This window comes from Rhinichthys klamathensis, unplaced genomic scaffold (assembly GCF_029890125.1).
Source record: "Rhinichthys klamathensis goyatoka isolate OS25496 unplaced genomic scaffold, OSU_Roscu_1.1 h1tg000672l_1, whole genome shotgun sequence".
Taxonomy (NCBI): Eukaryota; Metazoa; Chordata; class Actinopteri; order Cypriniformes; family Leuciscidae; genus Rhinichthys; species Rhinichthys klamathensis.
In genome coordinates, this window is record NW_026607107.1 from 362,501 (window position 1) to 372,500 (window position 10,000).

General features: G+C 43.3%; 2 protein-coding genes across 3 annotated transcripts in view; both read left to right on the plus strand.

Annotated features, from left to right (window-relative positions):
• The window catches only part of tmc6b (transmembrane channel-like 6b), a 119,525-nt gene that overhangs the window by 68,917 nt on the left and 40,608 nt on the right, over nt 1–10,000 (plus strand). The gene's annotated exons all lie outside the window — the stretch shown is intronic.
• aspscr1 (ASPSCR1 tether for SLC2A4, UBX domain containing) overlaps nt 431–10,000 on the plus strand; it is a 25,478-nt gene continuing 15,908 nt past the window's right edge. Inside the window, exons 1-9 of one of the 2 annotated variants that reach the window (XM_056241786.1) lie at nt 431–586; nt 1,112–1,167; nt 1,504–1,618; nt 4,052–4,152; nt 5,753–5,837; nt 7,172–7,245; nt 7,396–7,987; nt 8,830–8,889; nt 9,526–9,662. In XM_056241786.1, the coding sequence (XP_056097761.1) occupies nt 497–586; nt 1,112–1,167; nt 1,504–1,618; nt 4,052–4,152; nt 5,753–5,837; nt 7,172–7,245; nt 7,396–7,987; nt 8,830–8,889; nt 9,526–9,662 (1,310 nt within the window). In that variant the 5' untranslated portion in view covers nt 431–496. The remainder of the gene's footprint in view (nt 587–1,111; nt 1,168–1,503; nt 1,619–4,051; nt 4,153–5,752; nt 5,838–7,171; nt 7,246–7,395; nt 7,988–8,829; nt 8,890–9,525; nt 9,663–10,000) is intronic. The other variant, XM_056241787.1, reaches the window with a different exon arrangement.

A 10,000-nucleotide genomic window follows, 5' to 3' on the forward strand; every position in this document is an offset into this window, starting at 1 on the left:
CTATTTTTTCTAATGTATTATCTATCTATCTATCTATCTATCTATCTATCTATCTATCTATCTATCTATCTATCTATCTATTATTTATAATATGTATTATCTATCTATCTAGGCTATCTAGTTTGTCTAATTTCTCATACTTTCACTACAACGATTTAGCAGTTCAAAGCAACACATGTAGAAACTTCTACATTTTTGTGGCTCATCAAGAAAACAGTTTGTGAATCCAGTGGTTTTCAGACTCATTCCGCAGATTCCTGAGAGATGGACAGTGCAGATGTTTGGAAGGCTTTGAGGGTGTTTGGGGTCAGTAATGATGTGAACACGAACAGTCCATCAAACTGCAGTTTAACACAAACTGCGGCTTAAATATCAACATTAGAGTTCAAATGACAGACAGTCATCATGGTGGAATATGAACAGACAAATGTCGCATGTTAAGTGTGAGGAACGCATAAAGTTTTGTCAAACAAACATCGTGACGTCACAGAGTGTCATGGCGGCGAGCGTTTCAGCTGTGTCAGTTTTAACTCCGAATGGAAGAAGACAAACTGTCAAAGTCTCTCCAAACACACCTTTATTACAGGTACGAACTCATTTACATACTCGTGAATATAATCGCAAAGGCTGTGTGTGTGTGTGTGTGTGTGTGTGTGTGTGTGTGTGTGTGTGTGTGTGTGTGTGTGTGTGTGTGTGTGTGTGTGTGTGTGTGTGTGTTTATACTGGCTCGAAACCTATTGAGATGCTTGCGTTTTGAGTCAGCCAAACCAGTCAGCTGCCTACCTAGTGACAGGACAGCAGTTTCGGGCAAGATGCAGTGAGCTTCTATCTAGTGTACATTTTGGACACCATAGGTGCGTGACACAGTTTTGGCCATCATAAGCGCATCCCGGACTAGTGAGCTGCCTATCTAGTGCCCTAACAGCCTTTGTTTTGGGGCATTATATTCATGTTGAGCTGAGCTAGTAGCCGACGCTAAACAGCCGACATAATATATTAGTAACGTCAGTGATGATAAACGCGTACGTGCCAGATTTTAGTTAATCGCTTTAATTGGAATATTAAATAATGAATTCATAGATAATGAATATTTAAATGTTTATTTCTGCAGGTTCTTGAGGATGTTTGTAAGAAGCACGGCTTTAATCCAGATGATCATGGACTCAAGTGAGTTTAACCTGTTTATATATATATATATATATGTGTGTGTGTGAGAGAGAGAGAGAGAGAGAGAGAGAGAGAGAGAGAGAGAGAGAGAGAGAGAGAGAGTGTGTGTGTGTGTGTGTGTGTGTGTGTGTGTGTGTGTGTGAGTGTGTATGTTTGTATTTGTGACAGTGTGTGTGTGTGTGTATGAGAGAGAGAGAGAGAGAGAGAGAGTGTGAGTGTGTATGTTTATGTTTGTATTTGTGACAGTGTGTGTGTGTGTATGAGAGAGAGAGAGAGAAAGAGTGTGAGTGTGTGTTTGTGTGTGTCTGACGCCTCACTGTCTCTCTTCACCTGCAGGTTTCAGAGGAATGTTCTAGATCTGACTCTGCAGTGGAGGTTTGCTGGTCTGCCGAACAATGCCAAGCTGGAGGTGGTGGTGTGTGTACGGCAGCCGGCGGGAGCCGAGAGCGCGGTGTGTGTGACCTGTGTGTGTGTGACCTGTGTGTGTGTGTGTGTAAGGCAGCCGGCGGGAGCCGAGAGCGCGGTGTGTGTGACCTGTGTGTGTGTGACCTGTGTGTGTGTGCGTGTACGGCAGCCGGCAGGAGCCGAGAGCGCGGTGTGTGTGACCTGTGTGTGTGTGTGTGTGTACGGCAGCCGGCGGGAGCCGAGAGCGGGGTGTGTGTGACCTGTGTGTGTGTGACCTGTGTGTGTGTGTGTATGTGTACGGCAGCCGGCAGGAGCCGAGAGCGCGGTGTGTGTGACCTGTGTGTGTGTGTACGGCAGCCGGCGGGAGCCGAGAGCGGGGTGTGTGTGACCCGTGTGTGTGTGACCTGTGTGTGTGACCTGTGTGTGTGTGACCTGTGTGTGTGCGTGTGTGTGTTTGTGACCTGTGTGTGTGTGACCTGTGTTTTATTATTTTATTTTTATTATAATACATTACACAACACATCACACGTCATGAGACGACACAACATTTTTATTTTAATGATTTTGTGTAAGGGTAAATACTTAAAGCTATAAATATTAAATCATTGAAATGTATACAATTAGTTAAACAAATCAAATAAAAGTGTTGCAGATTAAGCTTAAATGAATTGGTCCCTCAGTAGTGGGAGTTCGCTTGGAACAAATGTTGATAGTAGTTGTAATTGTTTTTTTGTGCTAGAACAAACATCTGCTGTGTTTAAAATGACCTATTTTTTCATGCAGTTTTGTAATAGTTTATAATAGCCTCCTGGGAGCGCACTTCGTTTCCACTTCGGTGTAATTAGGCCTGTCGATTATATGTTTGCACGTTCCTGCCGTGTTTGTCCGTAAACATTCGCGCGCCGCTCTGGGAAAATGAGTTTTGCTGCATTGAACATCCTCACTTATAATATATCAGAAAAATAAGCATGAATCATTCATTCGTGTTGTTTACAGTCAGTGTAAAAATGCATAAACACACATGTTTCCTTCATCCTGTCAGGCTGTGATTGTACGAGGAGCTCGTTAGGTTATGACATCAGCGCTCCGGATCGATGACATCATCAGACCCCCCCCCACACACACACACACTTTTATTGGCACACGAGCACCGATCCCATCTGCTGTTTTATGGGAATGTGTTTATAACGCCGAATGTTTGAGCAGTTGTAGCCGTACGGCTGGATGAAAGGGAAAATGAACATCACGCTCTCGTTTGATTGAAAGATGATTAATGAGCGGGTCGGTCGTAAAGCATGATGGGTAATGGGCCTTCCCGCCAGCGTTTGACGGCCGTTCTGCCTCACACTTCAGTCATGTGGAGGCGTGTCCAAGTGTGTGTTTGCGGTTCAGATCGCACACACACACACACACACACACGCAGTGCCTTGATGAGCTGCCTGGCTCCGTCTCACACACTTCTGCCCGATTACAGCATCTCCTGCACGCTGTTCAGGGTTTATCTATCAGTGGAGGCTTTTATGAAACGATTCTGGCTCTAAAGGAGATTTCAGGGTTATTATTTTCCACACTTTCTTTGAAATGCATTCAAGAGTTTTAAGACTGTTTGGATCAGCTCGACGAGATTTCTTTGTTGTCTTTTCAGTGTTTCATGGAGATTAATGCACCATTATTTGCTTTAATGATTTTCTGTGCTGAAGATTTATTATTGTGGTGTCGTTGACTTCTGATTTCCATAAATGTGCAAAAAGTTTTACACAAGTTGTGGTCTAACTTCTAAAAGCCAAACATTCGTTTTGATAGAATTCAGATCAATCAGCATTGATTGCAAATACAAAAACTAAGAATTTTTTATTTTTTTATTAATTGATACTTTTAATCATCAAGGACTCATTAAATTGATATTTTATAACAATCAATGTTATAAAAGATTCTATTTCAAATAAATTGTTCTTTTGAACTTTTTTGAACTTTTGAACTTTCTATTTACCAAAGAATCCTGAAAAATAAAATGCGTATTCCACAAAATAACTGTAACGTTGCCACAAAAATATGAATCTGTTTCCAACACTGATAATAATCATAAATGTTTCTTGAGCATCAGATCATCATATTAGAGTGATTTCTGAAGGATCATGTGACACTGAAGACTGGAGTAATGATGCTGAAAATTCAGCTTTGATCACAGGAATAAATTACACTTTACTGTATATTCACATAGAGAACAGCTGATTTACACTGGAGTAATATTACACTGTTTTACTGTATTTTTGATTAAATAAATGCAGCCTTGCTGAGCAGAAGAGACCTTTCAAAAAACTGAATTATTCCAAACTTTTGACCTGTATTGTATTTATTTGTAGTCTAACTAGGCAGTAATGCTGATTAATCAGATTTAAAAATGTAAATATATTTTTATAACACATGTTCCAGCAGTTCTGATGTTTTCTGCTCCTCCTGTGTGTGTTCTGTGGTTCAGGTGCGGATTGCACTGCAGATGCAGGACGGCTCTCGTCTTCAGGGCTCTTTCTCCAGTGGACAGACGTTATGGGATCTACTGACCCACTTTCCTCAAACCAGGTGTGTGTCGTTCTGTCTGCGAGGGCTGCAGTTGTTTCATTTTTGAATGCGTAATTTATGAGGGAAATGTGCGTGTGTTCTTTCTGTGGATGTTTGTATCGATTAAAGAAAAGCACATTCATCCTGCTGAGGTTTTTAAATGCAGCCAGATCGTGTGAACCGTGAACACTGTGTTTAATGAGCTCTCAGTGCCGCTGCCAAACTCACTCACTGACCACTCCCCCTCCCCTCACTGACCACTCCCCCTCCCCTCACTGACCACTCCCCCTCCCCTCACTGACCACCCCCCTTCCCCTCACTGACCACTCCCCTTCCCCTCACTGACCACCCCCTTCCCCCTCACTGACCACCCCCTTCCCCCTCACTGACCACCCCCTTCCCCCTCACTGACCACCCCCTTCCCCTCACTGACCACCCCCCCTCCCCTCACTGACCACTCCCCCTCTGCTCACTGACCACTCCCCTTCCCCTCACTGACCACTCCCCCTGCTCTCTCACTCAACCACTCATACAGCAGGCCCCTCCTCTCACTGACCACTCTCCCTGCTCTCACTCAACCACTGATACAGCAGGCCCCTCCCCTCACTGACCACTCTCCCTCCCCTCACTGACCACTCCCCTTCCCCTCACTGACCACTCCCCCTCACTGACCACTCCCCCTCACTGACCACTCCCCCTGCTCTCACCGACCACTCCCCCTGCTCTCACTGACCACTCCCCCTCCCCTCACTGACCACTCCCCCTGCTCTCACCGACCACTCCCCCTCCCCTTTCTGACCACCCCCCCTCCCCTTACTGACCACTCCCCCTCCCCTTTCTGACCACCCCCTTCCCCTTACTGACCACTCCCCCTCCCCTCACTGAACACTCCCCCTCCCCTCACTGACCACCCCCTTCCCCTTACTGACCACTCCCCCTCCCCTCACTGACCACCCCCCTTCCCCTCACTGACCACTCCCCCTGCTATCACTCAGCCACTGATACAGCAGGCTCCTCCCCTCACTGACCACTGACCACTCCCCTGCTCTCACTCAGCCACTGATACAGCAGGCCCCTCCCCTCACTGACCACTCTCCCTCCCCTCACTGACCACTCCCCTTCCCCTCACTGACCACTCCCCCTCACTGACCACTCCCCCTGCTCTCACTGACCACTCCCCCTCCCCTCACTGACCACTCCCCCTGCTCTCACTGACCACTCCCCCTCCCCTCACTGACCACTCCCCCTGCTCTCACCGACCACTCCCCCTGCTCTCACTGACCACTCCCCCTCCCCTCACTGACCACTCCCCCTCCCCTCACTGACCACTCCCCCTGCTCTCACTGACCACTCCCCCTCCCCTCACTGACCACTCCCCCTCCCCTCACTGACCACTCCCCCTGCTCTCCCACTCAACCACTGAGATTCCACTTGTTTCCGTGTTTTCCTCTGCTCTCTTTCCCAAAAAGAACTGCATGGAAGGTGAATATGGGTCAGTTTAAACTGGCTGCTGTTCTCAATGCAGGAATCTAATGTATATACAGTAAATGCAACACATGTCATCCAGCAGACGCACAGATCAGAGTCCAGTGTGTGTTTTTGTTTGTTCTCCTCCTGACAGATGTTTTGATCTGTTTCCTTCTCGCAGGACGTCTGATCTGGAGCCGTCTGGACACACACCAGTGTGTGTTTACATGAGAGACGAGGTGAGACCGACCGCTTGATCTCTGCGCTTCGGTATTAAAGTCAACATCAAAATCACTTCATTTAAGGCCCGCCCACACCGAGGACGATAACTATAATGATAACGATATAGTTATAAAAATCATTCTAAATCATTGGAATCAGTTTCAGAAAGATTTTTTCTTGCTGATGAATGAAAAAAAAATATTGACAGCCAATCAGAATCCAGCGACATATGATAAAATTGCTCATATATAGAACAATATTGTGGACTCTAATATAGTTATCGTCATCTTTATAGTTATTGTTCTTGATGTGAACGTGCCTTTACTGTTGCATTAGGGTCACACGCATTTGGCTTTACTTTTGATTCTATTGTAAATATTACTTCTATTAGTTAGATCTGTCTCAAATTACTTCTGTAAAATATATTTATCCTCTTTTCTGTATCTCACACACACTATTAGGACTGAATTATGTTGATACATTTGATTATGCATGCAAAAATAATTCTATTTAAAAAATAAATATATGAATAATAAAAAATAAAATAAAAATTATTAATTTTAAACCTTTTTTTTTACTTGCCAGACTTTTGACGCGATACATACATGCATATGTGAATGATTTACTCGCAATGTAGAGCGTTGTGCAATTCTTGAAAAGTTCTCAAATATCTTTGCACTAGTATCCATACAAAATGCAAAATATAAACATTTTCTAAAAATCTTTTTCCAGCATTATAGGACAAGTTATAGAAAATAAAATGGTCTGAAACCTAAAAATTGACTGGTATATTGACTATAAAAAATGTATATAAAAAACATTGTTGTGTCTTGTGTCCTCTACATGGAACAAATCATAAAATCTTAATTTAAATTTAAATAATTCTTCTCTGCCCTTTGTTGCTTATGCTCCAAACAATGTACCTGTAATAATGTAAGAAGAAAAATTACACACTTTTTTTCTGGGTTTACCTTTGGGGGTTTAAGTCAAGTTGGAGGTTATTATTTACAATGTTTTTTTGAACATTATCTTTATTAGGTTTATTAGGTACAAAGTGTTATGTATGTACTTTAACAAAAAAAATCGAACACAAAGAAGGGTTCAGTAATCGCTGATTTCTTAAAATAATTAATACGTTTTGTCTTAAGAATGTTATTATCTTTTTTTCTGAAGATTTTTACTTCTGGGAATACATAACATTTTTAGGATTCTTATATCTTTTAGGAATGTTTGGTGAATCCGCCCGCAGGTCTTTTTGTGGATGATTAAAACGCCTCAGAAAGACAGAATATTCAATTAGTGTAATTAAATAGAAAGTAGTAAACACTGTTTCATGTCTGTCCTTGTTTAGGTCAGCGGTGAGGAAGCACTGAAGACGACGACTCTGAAGTCTCTGGGTCTCACGGGAGGAAGTGCCATCATACGGTGAGCTCTCAGTGCTGATGTCACATCCCTCTCTGATTTCATTTGATTGATTTATTGCCATAACAAACAGGTTGTCTGGAATTTTCTTTGGGTGAGCTCATCCACAATTATATGATATATGATGATATTGAAGATGTTTCTGTCTGTTAGATATGTGCTGAAAGGCTCTAGCTCCTCTTGTCCTGGTGCGACAATGGATACGGTCGCCATGCCAACGGATGATGTTGCCACGCCAACGGATGCTGTTGCCACGCCGACAGATGCTGTTGTCACGCCAACGGATGCTGTTGCCAAGCCAACGGATGCTGTTGCCAAGATGACCGTATCACAGCCGCCTCCTCCAGAACCATCAGCCTCTGTTCCCGTGGAAACCCCGGCTCCGCCCACTCAGGCCGCCGCCCCATTGAACCATCACCCTGTCAAACAGGAAGAGGAGGAGCCAAACAAGAGCCGAGAGCGAACAGTGCAGCCCAAAACTAGTGAGCATCAGGAGTCGCAGATAACGAAGGACGACGAGAGACCGGGGACGTCCCAACAGTGCCGTGACTCCGCCCCCTCGGCCACGCCCCCTCAGCCCCATAGCCCCGCCCCCTCGGCCACGCCCACTGACTTCGTGCCATTTTCGGGAAGCGGACAGCGTCTGGGAGGACCTGCGGGACTGAAGAGCTCGACCTCGTGGTCCCCATGTGTGTCCGGCAGCCCTCCCAAAGCCAAAAAACCCAAACCCAGCCACGAAATCAAGGTATTATAACAAATATTAAACACTGATAATAATCATAAATGTTTCTTGTGCATCAAATCATCATTAGAGTGATTTCTGAAGGATCATGTGACACTGAAGACTGGAGTAATGATGCTGAAAATTCAGCTTTGATCACAGAAATAAATTACATTCTAAAATGTATTACAATAGAAAACAGTCATTTGAAATTCTAATAATATTTCACAATTTTTACTGTAGTTTTGATCAGATAAATGCAGCATTGCTGAGCAGAAGAGACTCTTTCAGAAACATTAGAAAAATCATAATTATTCCAATCTTTTGAATGGCTTTTTCATTAAAAAATGCACAAACACACACACTCACGCACACTCACACACACACACACACACACACACACACACACACACACACACACACACACACACACACACACACACACACACACACACACACACACACACACACACAGCTTTGTTTTTGTGATATATGAGGACATTCCATAGGCGTAATGACTTTTATACTGGACAAACTGTATATTCTATCCCCCTACACTGCCCCTATCCCTAAACCTACCCATCACAGGAGACATGCTGCATTTTTACATAAAAAAAAAACCCATTGTTTTTTATGTTTTTTAAGCTATTTGAAATATGAGGACACATGCAATGTCCTCATATATCACGTGTAAGTTGTAATACCAGTGTAATATGCATGTCATTATACACATTTGTGTCCTCATATATCACAAAAACAAACACACACAGACACACACACACACACACACACACAACACACACACACACACACAGATCTCTCTCTCAAGCTGAAGAGTTTTTGAATGTGTTTCTCCTGTCGTTTAGAGATCCGTCAGCGCCAAACAAGCGACGAGGGATGAAGAGGAACCAGACGAATATCTGGAGGTAAAAACACACACGCCTCACACACACGTCCGCCTCACACACACGTCCGCCTCACACACACGTCCGCCTCAGCACAATTTAAATAAATTCATTAAATCACACAAATAAATATGAAAACCAGATTAAATAATTCATTATAAAAATTGTTTGCAAAATAGGTGCCAAAATTAATTTTTATTTAATGCATCATCTCCGTCAGATCGAAAAATAAAAAGCATTTGGTGATTTGAAATTTTATTTTCACTTCAACCTCGATGCAAAACTGACAATATTAAAATAAAATGCAAATGCGAAAAAGAAATTGCAAATATATTTTTGTACAAAGCTTTTTATCAATGCACACGCAATAATAGTGACACGATTCAAAGATGTATATATTAATATATTTTTAAACATGCATTCATTATATTTTCCTTATTTTCTTTTCTCTTTTATTACACAATTTTTGTTTTTTAAAGTCAACTTGTATGCAGATTCTATGTAAATCAGTAGGCGGGGCTGTTTTCGATGCTTATTGCATGTTTCTCATTAATGCATATTTCTTTATCGCAGTAACGTGTCAATAACCGTGAGTGTGTGTTGAGTTAGTTGGCACATGTTAGGGTTAGCGTGCTCATTGATTGTGTCTATGTCCAGCCGATCGACAGGGAGCCGCTGGTCTTCCATCTGGACTCAGGAGCCCGTCACCATGACGACAGAGAACTTCCCGACGAGTTTTTTGAGGTCACCGTGGACGACATTCGGAAGAGATTCGCCCAGCTGAAGAGCGAGAGGTGAGAACGACACACTTCTGACTCTCAGTTAGACACGAAGAGGCCGTGTGTTTGACGTGTAGTGACCAAACACAGTTCACTTCCTTTGTAGCAGAGTTAATGTAGAGTAGCTGTAGAGTAGCTGCAGAGTAGATGTAGAGTTGCTGCAGAGTAGATGTAGAGTTGCTGCAGATGTAGAGTTGCTGTAGAGTTGCTGTAGAGTTGCTGCAGAGTAGATGTAGAGTTGCTGCAGAGTAGATGTAGAGTTGCTGCAGATGTAGAGTTGCTGTAGAGTTGCTGTAGAGTTGCTGTAGAGTTGCTGCAGAGTTGCTGCAGAGTTGCTATAGAGTTGCTGTAGA